At 33.7% G+C, this 20,051-nt stretch overlaps 2 protein-coding genes across 4 annotated transcripts; both read right to left on the reverse strand.

Annotated features, from left to right (window-relative positions):
• Positions 1–1,800: 1,800 nt before the first annotated feature.
• On the reverse strand, positions 1,801–13,694 carry LOC115950766 (probable LRR receptor-like serine/threonine-protein kinase At3g47570). 3 transcript variants are annotated; one of them, XM_031068003.1, is made up of 6 exons: positions 13,390–13,694; positions 10,425–10,541; positions 8,651–8,744; positions 2,932–5,692; positions 2,240–2,681; positions 1,801–2,126 (listed from the first exon to the last, which is right to left on the reverse strand). In XM_031068003.1, the coding sequence occupies exons 3-6, from the start codon at positions 8,666–8,668 to the stop codon at positions 2,114–2,116; spliced, it is 3,234 nt and encodes a 1,077-aa protein (XP_030923863.1). In that variant the 5' UTR covers positions 8,669–8,744; positions 10,425–10,541; positions 13,390–13,694; the 3' UTR covers positions 1,801–2,113. The 3 variants fall into 3 exon arrangements, with proteins under 3 accessions (XP_030923863.1, XP_030923865.1, XP_030923864.1); XM_031068005.1 differs by having other exon boundaries at positions 10,418–10,541; XM_031068004.1 differs by lacking the exon at positions 13,390–13,694 and having other exon boundaries at positions 10,425–11,916.
• A 3,562-nt stretch (positions 13,695–17,256) lies between these two features.
• Positions 17,257–18,016, reverse strand: LOC115949687 (probable aspartic proteinase GIP2). The gene is made up of 3 exons (XM_031066978.1): positions 18,004–18,016; positions 17,760–17,959; positions 17,257–17,565 (listed from the first exon to the last, which is right to left on the reverse strand). The coding sequence occupies exons 1-3, from the start codon at positions 18,014–18,016 to the stop codon at positions 17,257–17,259; spliced, it is 522 nt and encodes a 173-aa protein (XP_030922838.1).
• Between the last annotated feature and the right edge of the window lie 2,035 nt (positions 18,017–20,051).

The raw sequence follows: 20,051 nt of genomic DNA on the forward strand, positions 1-20,051 counted from the left end.
TCCATAATAAATAATGCAAGCATTTGCACACTTGCATGCACCATAATAACCAAATCATGCTAAAATACCAAATTTTGTCCTAGTGTGCGTGGGTCATCAATTTGTAGTCTCAACATCTCTAAGTTTATAAAATTTGGACCTGACGATCCTGACTTGTATTATAATGGGCTCGATCTATCCGAACCTGGCTCTATGTATGCACTTCTTTTATGTGGGAGACTAGGAAAGCAACCTTGCTTGCATGTCCTAACTACCGTGATCACTATATGGGCTTGGGCCAAAATGATTTGAAATAGCTTTTTTGCTATTACTCAAACCCAAAACAAACAACCAACCTTCACCTCAAAAAATCTACAACAACAACAACAATGTGACTAACTCGCATTTTATGCGATACTAGTCTCTAGCCAACGAGATGTGCTAAATTTTTTTATTAATGTGATAATACATATGGACTTTAATTAAAAAAACATTTCTCCATTATCCAAAAAATTAGAAATCCAAAAAATGTTATGAATGAATATAAAAGAGATCTCTCATCACAAGATAAATGAATACAAATGTCATGACTGAAGTGAATTGAAATGAACTAAAAGGACTGAAGTGAATTGAAATGGACCGAAGTGGATTAAAATGGACCGAAGTGGACTGAAATAGATCAAAGTGGACCAAAATTACCAAAGTAGACCAAAGTCGACTGAATAGGACCAGAGTGGATCGAATGGAAAGAAGTGCACAGAAAGAGACTAATTGGACCAGAATGGACCGAATTAGACCTTTTGGATTGAAGTGGACAAAATGGACCGAAATTAACCGAATGAACTGAAGCAGACTGAAGTAGACTGAATTGGACCTAAGTAGACCAAATGGACCGAATTCGATCTAAGTGGACCGAAATAGACTTAATTCGACCTAAGTAGACCAAATGGACCGAATTGGATTTAAGTGGACCAAAATAAATCTAAATAAACTAAAATTCTACATTGACGTGACTTAACAAAAGTGTTAGAATAATAAATACTATGCTAAAGCTTTTAGATACTATATATATATATATATATAGAGAGAGAGAGAGAGAGAGAGAGAGAGAGATGATACTTATGTGAAATTTTCTTTTATTGGTTGGTGGTCAGAGTTTTAATAGGCAACAAAAATTGAATTGAAAATTAGCATAACATGTCATTACTTACAATCTCACATACTGGCTGGCTTTTCCATAATAATTCATGCAGGCATACGTGGTTCTTGTCCTGTATTAAGATAATTACTTCATCTTATCCTTTGTAATTTAGTTCTGTTGGCAATTTTGAATTATTGTCATGTTTATCTGTTTTATATTTCACCTTGTATCCTCAATTATAAATCCAATACACAACATTCAACAGATTAGTGTGAATGATAATTCATTACCTTGTGTTTAAATTTGGTATAAGGGCCACTCTTTATGGCTTCTAACATAACTAAATTACAACAGATAAGATTGATTAACTATCTCAATATATCAAGTGCACAGGTCATCAATTGTGCGAGGCCACAGGACCTGATGATCCTGGCTTGCATTGCAATGAGCTGACTCGAGATGCAAAGGTATTGATAAGTCTATGCGAGTACAAAGGGCGTGAGAGATCAAGGAATTAAACCAAAAGATATATTTATTATGGATGGCTCCATAAAAACGATATTTTTTTAGTGATTACTGATTAATTAGCTATATTAAGAGGCCAGGGAAAACAAATCTCTTCTCAATAAAAAATAAAAAAGAGGGAAAGCAAATTAAGAAAAACAATCCAGAAAAAAAAATGACAAAAATAGGTCCCTTGAATAGTAAGACACAAGGCCTAGTAGCCAATATATCTGGTGGTAGGAATAGTGTATGAAACACATTAGATATTACAATTAAAGAAGCGATAGTACAATCCATGATAAAAAATCAATATAGTAATATGGTTATAGAAAATGGCACAGTGAGCAGTGAGCCATTGATCTAAATTACCTTTGATCTGGAAAACAATGGCACAAATAGTTGAATGTCACAAGCCTTATAATATATGGCCATCACTAGCTAGCCTCGAAGATATTTCTCAATCAAGGGTCATTACATAGAGATTCCATCTTATCCGGTCATTCTGCAAAACAGACAATCAATTGAATAAATTCATAACGCTACAAGGGTGCGATTGATAAGGAAAATGCAACCATTGTAATTACAATTTCTTGCAACATAATCAAATTATCATACCTAGCTCTTCTCCTCCCCTTCTTTAATTTATGAACAATGTCTCTAATTGCATTCATTTCGTTGACAACAACATTTATACGAATCCGCTCATTTGGTGAACTTGCAGAACACGACAATCCAATTTGGAACACTGACGTCAAGCAATCTATCATTCTGCTACTAACATTGACATGCAGATTCTCTTCTTCAATTATTGCTCTTCCTTCTACGTCTTCTTCATTTCTTGTATCATCAACTTCTTCTTCATCCTCTTCAAAGAACATTAACGGGTCAATTATATCGATGACATGTTCAGGCAAAGCCATTGCAACGAACGTGTGAATGTTCTGACCATCTTTAAACACTTCATCGGTAGGTCTTTTCCCAATGAACATCTCCAGCAAGAGTATCCCATAGCTATAGATGTCTCCAAGTGTAGAAACTTGGCCACCCATCCCATATTCTACAATTCATTGACACATTTTTAGTACCAAATGGAAGTATTATGAGCTTAGAACATAGCCACTAATGCATCATGCACAGTTTGCACATATGGCCCTTCATAACAGACATTTATTTCAAGTTCAATGGTGTCAAATATTTTTTTTCCTGATCAGGAAGTGGCGTCAAACAGCAGCATAATATTTTAGTCTAATATTAAATTAAATGTTATGCAAGAAATGAGGTGAGCTTTCATTTGGTTGAAAAATTACCTGGAGGAATGTACCCAATGGAACCCTTTAATCCACACGATAAGGCTTGAGTATTGGAGAGATTTTTTGATGCTTCAAAAAGGAATTTCACTAATCCAAAATCGCCAACATGGGCTACCATATCTTCATCAAGGAGTATATTGCTTGGCTTTAGATCGCAATGAACAATTGGCATTTGGGAATGGTGATGGAGATATTCTAATGCATAAGCAACATCGATAGCTATGTTCAATCTTTGAAGGAAGTTCAAATTCTTCCTTTGATGTTGCTCATCACTTTTAGGATGCAACCATTGCTCTAGACTTCCATTGCACATGAACTCAAAAATTAAGCTCTTAAAATCATTCCCTTCATGATCCACGCTTGAGCAAACAGAGATAATTTTAAGGAGATTACGATGACGTATATCTCTCAAAGCATTGCATTCATTAATAAAACTCTTCAAAGCTCCTTGTTGTTGAAGATTTAATACTTTAACTGCAACAATTGCTCCATTTCTAGAAAGAACTCCTTTGTATACAGAGCTAAAGCTACCTGAACCAATCAAGTTGTTCTCAGAAAACCTGTTTGTTGATTCTAAGAGTTCAGCATAAGAGATAGGTAATTGCCAGACTTCAAAAGAAGACGCAGTTAAAGCTCCCTTCCTTGAAATTTTCACAATAGAACATGTAGGGAAAAAATACAACAATAGAAGTACAAATATGATTATACTAGCGACAGGAATGATCATTCCAAGTGCAAGAAGCTTCCCATGCAATTTAGGATGTTTACTTGAGCAAGAAGATAAATTTAATTCTTGGACACCACCACATAACTTTTCATTTCCAAAGATTGAAATTGCGCTTGCATTTGCAAAAATTCCTTCACTTGGCACTTCACCCTCAAAATCATTATAAGAAATATTGAGATGCTTAAGTGCCAAAAGCTTGCTAAGAAATTCAGGAATATTCCCAGACAACATATTATGAGAAAGATCTATATCCTCTAAACCTCTTAAGTGCCCCAAGGATTGAGGAATTGCTCCCTCAAATGAATTACTATCCAAATACAAGTGCTCCAAACTAATACAAGTCCCAAGGGTGGTGGGAATTCTACCTGATAATCTATTCTTTGAGAGATCTAAGTTGGCAAGATGTATTAAGTTGCCCATTTCAAAAGGAAGTGCTCCTGTTAAAAAATTATAAGACAAGTCCAAAAGAATTGAAAGGGATGAAAGACCCATAACCTGTTTTGGTATGGTGCCAGAGAGATTGTTATGAGAAAGGTTCAGAAAAAGCAAATTTCGGCAGTTTCCTAGGCTTGGGGGTATCCTTCCCTCAAATCGGTTCCCATGCATATAAAGAATTGTCAGTGTAGATAAGTTACCCAAGGTGGAAGGGATTGGCCCAAAAAAATTGTTTTCATCCAAAGCTAATACATTTAACTTTTGAAGCTTCCCAAGAACATGAGGGAGAGTACCTCCCAAATAGTTTTGTTCTAATCCAAGAGCGTTTAAGTTAACGAGGTTCCCGATCCCAATAGGGATGTCACCCCGAATCATATTGTTACCCAAAGCAAGAGTGTTTAGCTGGGTGGAAAGGTTGGCTATAGAGCTAGGCAATACTCCTCCAAAATAATTATCAAAAAGACCCAAGCCCTCCAAATTAGAACAATTAGCCATGTAACTAAGAAAATCCAGGTCACCATCCTTCCCCTTTCCAAGGTAATTGCTTTCAAATTCAAAAAGAACCAAACCTTGCAAGCTTGCTAGATTTTGAGGCACTGTCCCAGTTAGACCATTTAGACCGAAGCTAAGAATCTGAAGTTGAGAAGCATTTGACAATGACACAGGAATAGGTCCAGTGAAATTGTTACTACTGCCAATAAACACTTGAAGGTTAGGAAGAGTAAGACCAACATCTGGTGGAAGGCTTCCATGTAGCTGGTTTTCAGTAACAGAGAAATAGTATATGGAAGAAATATTAAAAATCAGGGGAGGGATGATACCGGATATATTATTCACAGAAAGCCGAAAATATCTCAAGCCTGATAGACGGCCAAGTTCACTAGGTATGCTTCCTTGCAAATTGTTCCGTGCAAGACTAAGAACATACAAAGACGTAAAATTTCCAATCCAAGCTGGAATATTTCCTGTAAGGTTGTTCACAGCAAGATTTAGGTTCTCCAACTTTGACAATGAGTTGAGGTGGTCTGGAATCTGCCCAACAAGTTCGTTATAAGAAATATCAAGCACTATAAGTTGTGCACAGTAGCTCAGATTAGTTGGAATTTTGCCACCAAAGGAATTTGAAGTCAAATTAAGATGCTGCAAGTGTTGTAGACGCCCCACTTCTTGAGGAATTTCACCATGGAAGCTATTCTTTTGTAGCATGAGCCTTGTGAGATAAGTAAGATTTCCTATAGAGGGTGGTAGGAGGCCAACCAATCTCTTTGCTTCAAAGTCCAAAATAGTGACTCGTTTTCTAGAAGGGCTACAAGTAACACCTATCCAGTTGCAGAAAAGCATGGAGTCATTCCATGAGCTCATGATTTGAAGTGGGTCATGAGTTATTTGATTCTTGAAGTCAAGTAAAGCCAAGCGATCAGTCTCATTTGCAAAAGCCGGAACTGTTGCAGATTTCAAACCCGAGCACATACACATTAGAAGAATCCCATGAAAGAACATTAGCAAAACCCACTCATAACTCAAACAAGATTGCGTCATTCTGTTGGGGTTGCAAGTTTGAAGTGAAGGATAGGATCTGATAACAGCATTTGCTTTCTGTGGAATGCAAAAAATTCAATTAGAGTTAACATAATTATATGTTAGTAGGACACATCATTTCTGTGGAAATCCAAGACCTTAGCCCCACTTATAGATAACAACATAATAGCATGGATTTTTCTTTTGCTCATCACAAGAGTGAACATCACGTAGATAAGAATGACCCAGAAGATAATATTTTTGGTATAAGAAACGGCCATTTTAACAATGACTTGACTGTCAATTCTGTTAAAATATGTCCGATACTATGACTTTGATAAGTTAATTGGAAATTTCCGTGGAAAGAATTGGTAGAATTCAGATGCTGCTATACAGTTAGTTATGAGTGATAAAATCTCGTTTCTTAAATTTTTTTTTTCTTCTTCTTTGACTGAAGCAGTTAACCTGTACTGAGTTTCCAGCCCACATCTAATTTGATTAGTTTGAAAAGTTGTGGTATTGTAAACCACATGAACTTGAAAAGGACTCCTAAATCAACACGTCATTGACCAAAAAGCTATCCTAGTTCAGTAGGATTTGTGAGGACGTGAGGTTCAAGAAATAAACAGCAATAGCAGAGGATTTCTGGCTAAATAGATAGTCGATTCTCTAACACTAAATTTGATAATCATGACAAAGGATTGGAGGCTCTATCTCTATAGTAGTCTAGAGGCAGTAAAATATAGACCAATTAATTCAGAAGATAGTTATTATTGAATGCTCTAGAAATACAGTAATATTATGGCTTAACTAACTGTACCCTATTTTTCAACTGTCATTTAACTTAACATTAAAATTAAAAGGTAAAAAGATAATTTTAGAATTTAAGGGTAAAAGAGATCATTTAGACTGTTAGATGAACAAAAGATTAATTTCCAACAAAATCATAATTCTAAACTTTTAGAATGATATTGAGTGCAAAAATCAAACCATGGGGACGGACTCTTCACATCACAATCCTCCATTGTTAAAACTATCAATTTATTTAATATATACTTTATTTGTTAAAATATCTATTCCTTTTGAGAATAAAAAAATTATCTTTCAATATGATTATCAAAGTGTGGAGTAGCCTAGTGGTTGATGCTAAAACTATAGAGCATTCACATCAGTGGTGCTAAAAAATATAGTTTTTAGTATCTCAAACACCTACTTTATCTATTTAACACCACATTTAACAATACACCCAATATCTCATCTTTTACTTCAGCACATCACCGATTAAAATAGTATAAAATATCCACCCACAAAAGAGAGAATGAGAGGCTGAGATGAGAGAGAGAGAATAAAAACCAATAAAAGCAATGTTAGAAATACGAGATTAAATAATTAAATTTACCATATTATAATAACTTAAACTTTTGGAATAATCAGTAATTTAATATGGTAATTTAATAAGCAATTAGCAACTTGCTACAGTGGATTGCAACTAATAGCAGTTCACTATAACAAATTGTTAATTATTTTTAAAGATTTTACAGCTCCAATATAGTATGCATTTTAGTGTTTGTAGTGCTAAAAATAACTTTTTAGCTATTTTAACACCGCCAATGTGAATGCTAACCTCTCTTTTTCAGGGAGGGGGATTCAAGCCTTAGTTGCATTTAATTTTTTAAAGAAATCAACGAGTAACAACACCAGTGGGCAAGAGGGAGAAAATTTGACATCAAATTCAGCAATTCACTTGAAAATTTGGTGTCAGATTCTCTCTCCTCTCCTCACAAATTTTCGAGCGAATTCAGCACACAAGTTGCCAAATTCTGCTTCTCTCTTCATAATGCCAATAAACCTACATTTTTACAATATTTAGCCAAAAAGACTCCAGGAATTAGGGTACGTAAAACTATGGAATATCTGCCCACAAACATTTCTAAGTAAGGAAGGGTAAGGCCAAGCCCAATTGGCTAACTTCTTGATGAAACAACATGAATAGACAAAAATTGTAATCTATATTCATTTTATTCCATTAGTGTTAAATAACCGTAACAATCCCCTTTTTTTTTTTGAGGAAAAATAATAGTAACAATCCTAATAGAGCAATTGATGTTCATTTAAATTTTAAGACAATCAATTTTGATAGTTCTTTGAGGCTCCAATGGCAACTAGACGAACCCATAAATGCTTCAAGTTAGGAGAGAGTTCCCATCTATGATTGTAGGCTTTTTTGTGGGGGGGTTGAATTACAAGAACATTAACCAAATAAATTTTAACATTTTTCTTAATTAAAATATTAACCCATATTAATAATAAAATAAATAAACAAATTCTAATCATCTATCAAAATCTAATATAAACGTAAACTATAATTTACTTTTTCATACTTAGTTTAGTTAACTACAAGTGTATATTTCATATCATTAAAATAAAGAAACACAAATAACTAATTCATAGTTACTAACAATCAAAGTAAGCATTTATCTAAATACATAAATTTTAGACATCTAATTTTTTGCTCAAAATAAATTGAGAAAATAAATCAATCTAAATGTGAAAAGTTGTATAGTCCCAATATCTTGATTGCTTTTAAAAGAATATGTAGAATTCAACATTTCTTTCTCTATTTTTCTAAGTTCTTAAATGGCAAAAAAAGGGTTTACTAAAAAAAATACACTTTAAATTTGTGATAAAGTCAAGAGATGGATGAAAATTAAAAAAATAGTGGAGGCTTTAGGTTTATAATACTCTAATTGTTAACTCGTGCGATGCATGAAAAAGCTATTAAATGTAAGATTCGAAAAATAATGTCGTGCACTTTTACAACATAAGATATCAAAGAGATCATAAAACAAATTTTTTGATTATTTTGGTGGCCATCACCTACTCAAAATGTTAAAATCAATATATTGAAGAAATAAAATTTAAATTTAACAATTATTAACAAAAAAGAGAAATTAATAATTATAATAAAAGTTGCTATGGATGGTAGTTGCAACATGATTCATTGAATGTGTTATAATCGTTTACTGTTTACATCACCTCATGACATTGCTTCATAATCCATGTTTGCACACCAAATCGTTAGTGAACTTCTATCTTCGAAACCCCACAATATCAAACTATAATTCCCAATCTGCCAAAAAATCCATAGTAAAAGAGACAACAATAAAAATCATTTAATCCTACAATATATTAAACATAAATTGATATCAATAGAAAAGGAGGATAAAGAGAAAGAAAAATGTGTTTAAAAAACCCAAACAAACTCATGAAAGCAATTCAGACACAAATCTAGTAAAGCCAGTTATTCTGAGGAGTATATATGATGTGGGAGATGCAAGAAAATTATTATTTAATATTATTTATGTTTGCAAGTCAATTCTATTTTTATGTTTTAGGTCCTAGTAGTTTATTGGGCTTTTAGTATTTTAATTTAGAAGTAAGGTTATTTTTGTAATAAGGCAATTAGGGTTTCCTAGCCAATTAGAATTAGGGTTTAACAATCCTTTATAAGCAACCTATTGTACTCCTTGAGGAGATAGTTGATATTTTGATGAACGAAAACAATGGCTGTTTGGTCTTTCTTTGGTCTGATGCTGACTCCAGGTCTACCCTAGATGCTGACTCCTAGTGGTTCCCCCGCTTGGTGCTGACTCCAAGTAAGGCCTAGGTGCTGACTCCTAGGTCATATCTTTTATTTTACCACTATTTCAATTTTGTTCTGGTTATCCTGCGTCAATATATATTTGGAGATAGGAAGAGCCTAGAAAATAGAAGAGAGAGACTTGGAGGCTCGGCAATGAAGTGAAGGCAACCTTTAGGGTTAAGGTTTGATAAACTTAAACCTAAACCTAAGGATGCGTTGGGGTTGGTAGAAAGAAAAAATTTGTGAACCTACAAAATAAAAACAAAGTTAGTTATTCCAACTCCCCAGCTAAGAAAAATTAATTAAAAATAATAGCAAAAAGAAACACAATCACCATTAAATAAATTAAAAAAAAAAAAAAAAAACAATTGGAGAAAAAAAAGGACCAATTAATTGAAATCAGAGATCTATGGGCTGGAACGTTGCTTGAGAAGATGGTGAGCTAGAATCTTTAACAATATTTGTATGATCCAATCTATTTCAAACCTATTGTGTCCGAAATTTCAACTAAAAATTTTCTCAAATTTGAATCACATAAACCCAAATATTCTTTCAATGGCAAAGCTTGGGTTCAATGTCTAATTATAATGGACCCGTAACGAAAAATTAGCTAGATACATACAATTCAAAAGAATTCAAAAATCTATGCCTGAATTTGGGATACCATTAAATAATGTCAAAAATTATTTATTAAGTTAATTGCTCCAGTTGATTCATTAAGCACAAATCTCGTTGATTCATTGCTCCAGTTAATTGTATACTTTGATATAGATTTTCTATTTACACTCAATGAAGGCCAAACATGAAAAACATAATCTTTCATGACCAAACAAATGATACTACAATTCTATCATCAAATTCCTCCCATTTCCTAAATTATTAAAGCAAAATTTAACAATTATTCAAGTCTTGAATAAATTAAGGAGGGAATCCTAGAAAACAGCATTAATGGACAACTAATATCTATATAAATGGTAACCACAAACCTAATTGAAGAATCAAAGTCATGGGTTTCACTTCCCAGATTTATTGGCAAAAAAATTCATATTATGACCATCCACTATAAGCCCATCATATTCATGGGCGGTAAAAGTAAAGAAATAATTTATTTTAAGAACAAATAAACCATAAAGAATTAATAGCTTTATTGAATTATTCACCTCATACCTTGAAGAATGTTCACAAATTCTTCACTTAGTTATTTCAGGCCTTGTGAAGAAATAGAATGTTGAATGGAGGGAGAGGTATAGTGCAGAAGCCAAGTGTAAGGAATAAGCTCCACCGCTGGAAAGAGAGTTTCAAAGAACAATTGCATGATTTGGCAAGGTGAGATTTTACAAGGACACTTTAGTAGGACATATAAACATGACCATGTTCCTATAATTGAACTGAAAGATATATAAAACAATCCCTACAATAACTAAATTTTATTTGTTTATTTTTTTAAAAAAGCCATTAAAACAAATTGCATTGTTCAAACATATTATGGTGCAGACAGTCCTGCATCATACATACACATGCATTTATTTTTTGTTGAAAATGTAACTTGATCTAAAATATAACTCAGTTAAATATGATTATACAGGATGAGAATGGTATTAGATATTATCTTAAAATAAGTAAGATTGCAAGATTAAGTAATTTCTACTTGGCTCAAGACATATATTTCAAGATCAAAGAAGGTATTGTCGTTCATCTATTTGAAAGCTTATAAGATGCAAAGATAAAGTGCGTATAGTGAGGCTAAACTGTCTACAATACAAAAATAAAAATGAACATAGTGGCATAACTTTCATGAATATTTTAACCTCTGTCCTAATGCCTATGAGCCTATCTAATGTATATCAAAAAAAGAAAAACATTTTGTTGTTGCATAAGAATGTCAACAGAGAAATCAATGACTCATGGTAGGTAATTAGCAAAACTGGGGAAAAAATTAGTTATTTTTCCAATATGAATTTCAGTCTCAGCCTTATTGGAAATAGATAGATACCCAAAACCAGTTTAATCCAAATACCCAAAAAGGGGAAAAAGAGAGTTATTTTAGCAATATAAATTTAAGTCTCATTTCACTGCATTATTTGAACATGGTAGAAGAGAGTTCACTATTCTAATATGCTTTAACATGGTAGTAATTTTGTTTTTAATGGTAGTACTCAGCGCTTGATCTTTTGTCCCAATGAATCTTATGTAAAGGTCTGGAATTTTGAAATAAGGAACCATACAATTCAGCGTGATCCAAAATCTACCAACTAAAAAGGGCGATTGATGATTTAAACTATAAAATATTTTTTGAGTCTATCAACAAAACAAACATATATGTATCAAAATCACAACACAAATAGGAACATAAAAATACAATGCATCCAATAATTTGAATTATCAAAACCTTCTACATCCAACTCATCAGTCTCTGAATTCAATTTCTAATTCACCCATGATCCAATTCTACGCATCACATATGAAAATAATAAAATATAACAATAATAAGAAAGTGATGCAAATCAGAAACCAATAACCAAAAACTAAAGAAAAGTATAGAAGAATCTTCAACCTGTAAAGCAGGGGCGGCGGCACGTTAAGGCCAGGGTGGTGACCTGGAAATTTATATATATATATATATATAATAATTTAATATTTTATATTTGTTTGTACTTAAAAAACAAATCGGTGACCACCCTCTGTATATATTAAGAGGATTCAAAAGGTTAGTTATTGTTTTTTTTACTGTCAAAAATACCCCTAATCTAATTAGATAACCCTTATTCTTAAAAAATAAAAAATGAGGTTAAAATTGTAATTCAACAAAATTTAAAAACAAAAAAAACTACAAGAGAAACTTTTTTCCTAAAAATTAGCACAATCTTTCTTAAAAATATCTTACGCACATTTGATACATTTTTTTTCCTAAAAAGTAGCGAACACTAAATCAACAGTTTACTCCATTTTAAATCCTAAATTTTAAGGTAGTTACTCCTTTCAAACACTAAATCAACAATAGATAAATTCAAATTAAAAAACTAAAAAAACTACCAGATAATTCTCTCTATAACTTCCCACTAGAGTCCTAAATAGATTCAAACTTCTATCCTATTTCTAAAAAAAAAAAAAATCTGTTCATCCCACGAACACAAATAAAACCACCACCCCTTACTCCTTCCCAAATATAGTTATTTCCAACACTTACGTTTCTCTCCACCTATTAGATTGAGGAAAACTGCTTCTACCCTCACTTCACTTTCTTCCAGCGTCTTAAAAAAAATTGGTTTTGGAGCATGTTCAAAAAAACTGTTCATACAACTAGCTTTATTCTCTAAAAGAAGGTATGCAATATTTATTCTCTTCATCTAATGAGATTCTTCCTTAGTTATAAGTCCTCTTTTTTTTCTTTTTCTTTTTTTCATGAGTGAAGTTCACTGTTCACCTAAATTTCGCCTCTTACTTGCTTTTCGGGGACAAACACTAAACAACTTCTCCATTAGATCTATAAAATCCAATTAATTCTCATGTAACTTTTGTGGGTTTGATTTTTTTCTTCTCAATTGGAATTCACAATAGACTTCTTCGATGGTCAAATAAACCCATCTCTTCTTTTAATAACAATTTCTTACAGCCAAGTCTTTTCCCAACAATAATACTTTTTATTTGTTTGAAAAAAAAATTCTAAATTATAATAGAGACAAATTATTAACCTTTACCCCAAAAAAAAAAATCATTTTTATTTGTTTGAAAAAAAAATATATTTCTAAATTATAATAGAGACAAATTATTAACCTTTACTCAAAAAAAATAGAAGAGGCTCTGAGGACACACATGATTATACTTTGATCCATAATTTGGTCCACTCAATAATATATGGGGCCTTTCAAGCAAAAAGAAAAGGCCCAAAAAATATCTATTGAACTAAAATCTGAAAAAAAAAAAAAATTACAATTATAGCAAAACCAAAAAGAACTCAAGGTCTCTCAAAAAAAAAAAAAAAAAAGAACTCAAGAAAAAAGCCCAAGATCAATCCGGACCTCACGCATTACTCAAGCATATTTTTAAATCAACAAAAAATAATAATTATTAAATTTCTATAAAATAATTAACTAAATACCCAATCAAATTTTAAACCAAAAAAATTCCTAACCTAAAGGATATAAGAACCTCAGGTCCTCAACAGAAGCGACTCAGCCAACGGCCACACCCAGAGCAGTCGACGGCGAGATCGGAGATTCCCTTACCCAGATCAGATATTGCGAGATCGGCGACGGCGACGGCGACGGCGACAGCGAGATCGGGAAATAAGAACCTCAGGCAACATCAAGGTATTTCAGTTCTCTCTCTTTTTCTCTATCTCATCTTTGCTGCAAAACCTCTGACCGAGAGCGGCGTTCTCTCTCTCTGTTTCTCTATCTATGGCTTGTGACTATTTTTTGATAATGCAGTGTATTGACTTAGACTTGGACCTCTTGACTATTTTTTTGTCTTTTATAATCTCTCTTTTTCTCTGCTCTGACTTAGACTTAGTTGCGTTTGGATTGGGATGAAAACTTTTATGTCTGTGTTTTTGTTTGGGTTTTTTTTTTTTTTTTCACGCGTTTTCGAGCTTTTTGAGTGTTGCGGTTACTGTTCATGCACTGTTTAATGAACAGTAGCCGTAAACTTTGATTTTTCAAATTTTTTTACCAATTTGTGCACATCATGTACTGTTTATAGACCTACAAATTTTACTTTTCAGTAACTTTTTTATTACAAATGGGTCCCACGGTACTATTTACACATTTAAAAATTATTTCATTACAGTGTTTTTCAGTTTTCAGTTTTCAGCTGTATCCAAACGGACCCTTAGTGTGTGTTTGGTTCCGCATAGCGTTACTGTAGCAGTACTATAGCGGTACTATAGCAGTACTGTAGCAGTACTGTTTATGGGACCTACAGTCACTTTATTCATTAAAAAATATTAAAAATGAGTCTCACGGTACTATTTACACATTTAAAAATTATTTTGCTACAGTGTTTTCAGTTTTCAGTTTTCGGTTTTCACTTCCAGCAAGAATAAGTTCAATCCAAACACACCCTTAGACTCTCCCCTAGTTCTCTTTGGGCTAAATTGGCTTTTTAGTTTTTGTATAAGTGTATACAAGTAAAATATGTAATCGTGTATTTGTATTGATTGTTGATTGGCCATTGTCTCTTGAGTGGGGTTGGGGCCGTGACATTGGATTGGGGTAGTGGTCTTGGTTCACTTAGGGTCCGTTTGGATACAGCTGAAAACTGAAAACTGAAACTGAAAACTGAAAAACACTGTAGCGAAATAATTTTTAAATGTGTGAATAGTATCGTGGGACCCATTTTTAATGAAAAAGTTGTTGAAAAGTGAAATTTGTGGGTCCGTAAACAGTACACGATGTGCTGTGATTGGTCCAAAAAAATTTGAAAAGTCAAAGTTTGTAACTACTGTTCATTGAACAGTGCATGAACAGTAGCCGCAACACCCAAAACGCGTGAAAAAAAAAAAAAAAAAAAAAAAAAAAAAAAAAAAAACGCAAACACAGGATTGGGCAGAAAACGCCCAATCCAAACGCACTCTTAAAACCCAAAACAAGAAATTATAAAATAATAATAATAATAATAATAATAAGATAAAAATGTAAAACTAATCTCTAATTTTCAATCTTTTTTTTATTTCAATCCTTTAATTTTCAGTTTTATTATTTCAATCTTTTAATTTTCGATGGCAGGATTTCGTTAAAACTCAGTTAAAAGCTGCCAGTTTTGGTTTTTTTTTTTTTTAATAGATTTCAGAATTTAAGGAAAAAAAAAATCTGAAAAAAAAGAAAAAGAAACCGAACTCCATCACCTGAAGCGGTATCTTGTTTTCGTATCCATGAACGCGTTGACGACCTACTTCAGCTACGGCTTGCTCTTCGCTTTCGGTCAGCTCCGTGACTTCTTCAGAAAAATCATCGATTGGTGCCGCGCTAGTAATCTTCAGGTTTCTCTTCTCTCTTTTGCTTTTTGAATCGGGAACGGATTTGATTTATTTCGCTTATCGTTTCGAAAATGTTGAATTTTGATTTTTGTTTTGTGTTTAGGGATACGCGCCGATCTGTTTGGGACTCGAAGATTTCTACATTTGTCGTCTCTATCTTCGTATTCAGGTTAGGAATTCTTTCGTTTCAATAACTTTGAATTTTTTTTTTTTTTACAGATTTTTTTTTCTTTAAATTTTGAAATTTATTAAAAAAAAAAAAAAACCAAAACGATGTCGTTTTGGCTTAATTAACGGCAGCCCTTAACTGAATTCTAACGAAGTCCTGCATTGGCATGCATTAACAAAAATTGAAAGTTAAAGAACTGAAATGACAAATCTGAAAGTTAAAGGACTGAAATGGAAAAGACTAAAAATTAGAAGGTCAGTTTTATATTTTTACCTAATAATAATAAACTATGTTAGGCAGTGGGTTAAGTTAGGTGAATGATGCAGTGTATTTTTAGTCTTTTACATTGTGCAGAGCAAGTGCTAGATTGCTAGTGGTCAATAAAGAAGAATAATGAAACAATTAAACAAAAATAATTAATAATTTTATTTATATTTCAAATGAACTTATAGTTAATTGTTTATTCTTTTGTTAGTTGTTATAAACAAATATTTGATAAGGAAACCATGTATCCAAGATTCATTTCTTGTGCAAGATTCATTTTCTGTGCAAAATTCATCTTCATTTTCTAAGTAAATTCATATTGACTTTAACTTAAAAAATCTTCATTCAGATATGAATTTACGTGTTTTTTTTATTGTTGTTAGTGTTAATATATGAATTTATCTTTTTACTAAATTGTGTAATTTATGCTTCTTAAAGACCACCCTGAAAAAAATCCTGAAGTGGCCAATGTTTAATATATAGCTCCCTGAGTAGATTTTTCCATTGTCCTCTCTTTTTATCTAAGTAATTGTTTTTGTGTTAGCTTAAAGAAATTTTTTACTCTATTTCTCGCATTGTAATGTGTCTCTTATTTGTATTTGTCATGATTTTTAGGTTTTACTCTAATGGTACATACATGCATCCCAACAGTAATTTTTTAAACAAGTTTCCCCAACACCTTTTTTTTGTGTGGATTTATCTCACAGTGCTGCAATTTATTTCCACGTTGAAGAAATTGAACTTGATGTTAAATTGTGGTTGACAAAAGTGGATGATATTTTGGGAAAAGCCAAAGGAACTGAGGAAGTTCTTGACAATGAAGATAAAATAAATATGAGCTCTTCTCAAATGGCATGTCCAAATGTGAAGTTAAGGCATAAGCACAGTAAGAAAGCAAAGAACATAATGAACTCCTGAAAAAAGACAAATTTGACAAAGTTTACTACCGTCCTACTTCACAGGGGTTAGTGACCACAACAAATAGGATTGGGTGACGTTTGAGTTAAGAATGTCAACTATGAAGGAGCTTATGGAGTCACTACAGGATGCTAATATCAACGAGATTGGGGTGTGGGGCGGGCGCTGGTGTTGAAAAGACTACACTAGTAAGAGAACTTGCTAGTCAGGTAAAGAAAGAAAATTTATTCGATGAAGTGGCTATAGAAACTGTGACGCAGAGACTAGACGACACTGGTAAGCTAGTAGCTACGAACTCAAGGAGAAATCGTAGATAAACTAGATCTAAAACTTGAGAAGAACAGACAATATAGGTTAAAGCTCACTCTCTCTCTCTTCTCTCTACGAAAAAAATAATATGTATATATATATATATATATATTTTTTTTTTTTTTTGAAGAAATGATGAAAAATATGATGACAAGACCATTAACGTGATCCAACAAAAATGTAGTAATAATAAATGATATGTTTCAATTTTTAGATATTATTATATAAATATAAATACAAATACGCTTTTGAAAATTGAAACTTAGCTTGCTATAACTAAAAAACAAAAACCCTTGTAGCGAGACTAACTTGTATTCCTAAGCAGAAGGGAAGAGCTAAAGCTTAGCTTTGAAGATGCCAGATCAAACTCTAATATATATATTATCCACCAACTGATAATGTCCCCCAATAACAATGGAAGCTCTCAGCTTCGATCCACCATCCACAACTCCTAAGCATTGCACATTTTCCTTGACCTTCACCATCGAATTGGCACCATAAATCCTCCAATACACACTCTTGCTTTGCTGTACCAAATCAATAGTTGGCACCGCTGGTCCTGTCTTAGTGCTAGCCATCTTTGTGCTGAAACATGCTCCAAATGGTGCCACAGATTCTACTCTAGTAATCTTTCTTGATGCTGCCTTGTTGACAAAATCTTCAATGACAGCCTTACATATGGAAGTATGTAAATGGATAGCAAGGAGATCTTAAAATTGACAACTTTTCCATCTATTTTGATGGACATTACACCAAAGAAATATTCATCAAATGGTTCACCTTCTGTATATTCAGGGGCTGTGCTTACAGGGTTGATTATGAGTGGGGTGGTGATAAGCTAGCAATTCTGATACATTTTTGGTACAAGAGGAGGCATGTAATAACTTAGTCCATCACCAAAAAACATGACCCCAAATCCCGACTGGGATGAAGAAGGTACACAGAGAGCAAACTTACGCTCAAGTTCAAATGCATTTGCGAGCTGCATTGGTAATGCAATCTGTGTCCTTCTGACTCCTAGAATACCTTCAGTACCTCTAGCAAGGCCATTTAAGCTGCCTGAATCTGCACAAGCAAAAGAAAATATAGGCGCACTTGTATGCAGTAACACAGTTCTCCCATCAGTTTCATAAACATAAATGGCATCTTCTTCAAAGTGAACGATTGAATGGGTTATACGAGTACAAAGGGCAAGTATTGTTGGTGTACCCTGGCCTAGGTGGCCCACTGCAGCCAAGGCATCCTACGTCCTTAAGTGAGCTTACATTTAAATGAGCCACAAGGAACCGGGTTGTAAGATTAGCGAACCTGGAACAAATTCAGGCAGATATTCAAGACGCTCATCTGCTTGTAGAATAACTTGGGAGACACATCCGATGATAAAATGAAGACAAATTATACAAAAGTGGACATTTACCTTGACAATACACTAGAGACTCATACACATATATGTCTGGTGGTACTTATGTCTCACATACTATTACATGTGTGAAATATATTTTTGTACGGATAAAAAATTGTGAACTTACCTAAATATTTTTTTTTTTTTTTAACATTTGAAAAAGAAATTCTCACATACGAAATGGGAATATATATATATATATATATATGTATGTATGTATGTATTATATAAGTAATTATAAGCTCATCAAATGGAAATTTTGAGGGTCAAATACGACTTGAATTGCAAGTGGTTAATAAAAAAGTGAGATGGAACCTGAGTTTCAACACGCAACCCCACGCTCCAGAGAAGAAGAGGAAGAGCTTGACAGAAGCACAAAGAAGTTCAAAGACAGTAGTGGAGATAATCCTTTCATTCCAACTCGTGGCCAGGTAAGTTACAAAGATAGTCTTATTGGTGATATCCCAAGGGCCTATGCTCAAGCTTTTAGCTTTGAGAATGAAGAGGCTCTTGAAGCAGAGTCTGACTCTGAGTTAGAAGAAATTACAGAAGGTCTGGTAGAAGTTAAACTTACAAAAGAAACTAAGAACCGTATCAGGGCACCATGGGCCAAAGCTTTGATAGTGAAAGTGTTTGGTAGAACTGTTGGATACAACTATCTCACTTTCAAGATCAATGCCATGTGGAAACCCACTGCTAGAATGGATTGTGTAGATTTAGGCAAAGACTTCTTCCTGATAAAATTCTATGACAATGGGGACTATGACAAAGTTTTACGTGGTGGTCCATGATTTATTGGCGGACATTTTCTGGCAATCAAACCTTGGGAGCCATATTTCAAAGCTTCAGAGTCTAGTTTCTCATCAATGGCTGTCTGGGTTAGATTTCCAGAGCTGCCTATTGAGTTTTATGACAGGTCAGTCCTTATGGAAATAGGCAAAGCCATTGGGCCAGTCCTTAGAATTGAGTCCTATACAGCTTCTAGTTCAAGAGGCAGTTATGCTCGTTTGTGCTTACAAATTGATCTTAAGAAACCACTAATAAATACCATTAAAGTGGGATGGTTATACCAGAAAGTGATGTATGAAGGATTATCAGCTCTATGCTTCTGTTGTGGTAGAGTTAGACATAAACAAGAAGCCTGTGGGTATCGTGTACAACCCGAGGAAAACACCTCTTCACCTAAACCACCACCTATGCAATCAAAGAAGAAGACTCCTCAAAAGCTGGACCAAAAATTTAGGGAGTGGATGTTGGTAACTAGAAAGAAACGGTCAGTCAAGAATGAACGTGTAAATACACCCAATCAAACGAACCAGAGTAGTTTGTTAGATGCAAAAGGAACTAAGGGTATTTTCGGAATCCCAAAAACTAGCCTGACCACCTTTACTGCTGATAAGACATTCCTTTTCAAGGCTGGGACTTCACGTGACTATTCCTCAGCTGGTGACAATGGAAGGAAGACACGTGTAAATAGCGTGCGTAATATGCCCAAAGACCGGGTAGAGATTCGGGTAGGTGGTATAGGAAGTGATGGGCTGATCTTGGGGAATGAATTGGGCTGCCACTTAAGCCAGACAGATGGGACGGTTAAGAGTAAAGCCAAAAACTCAAGGTCACCCCAAGTCAAAAAAAGTTCCAATACTAGAGAAACCAAGTCCTTAAAACGCTCCAGTCTTGAGCCAAGCACGAAATCGTCCAAGTCCACTCCTTCAACCTCAACTTCTTCTTCCCCCAGCTCCCTCCATGAACTGC

This window comes from Quercus lobata, chromosome 6, assembly GCF_001633185.2.
Source record: "Quercus lobata isolate SW786 chromosome 6, ValleyOak3.0 Primary Assembly, whole genome shotgun sequence".
Taxonomy (NCBI): Eukaryota; Viridiplantae; Streptophyta; class Magnoliopsida; order Fagales; family Fagaceae; genus Quercus; species Quercus lobata.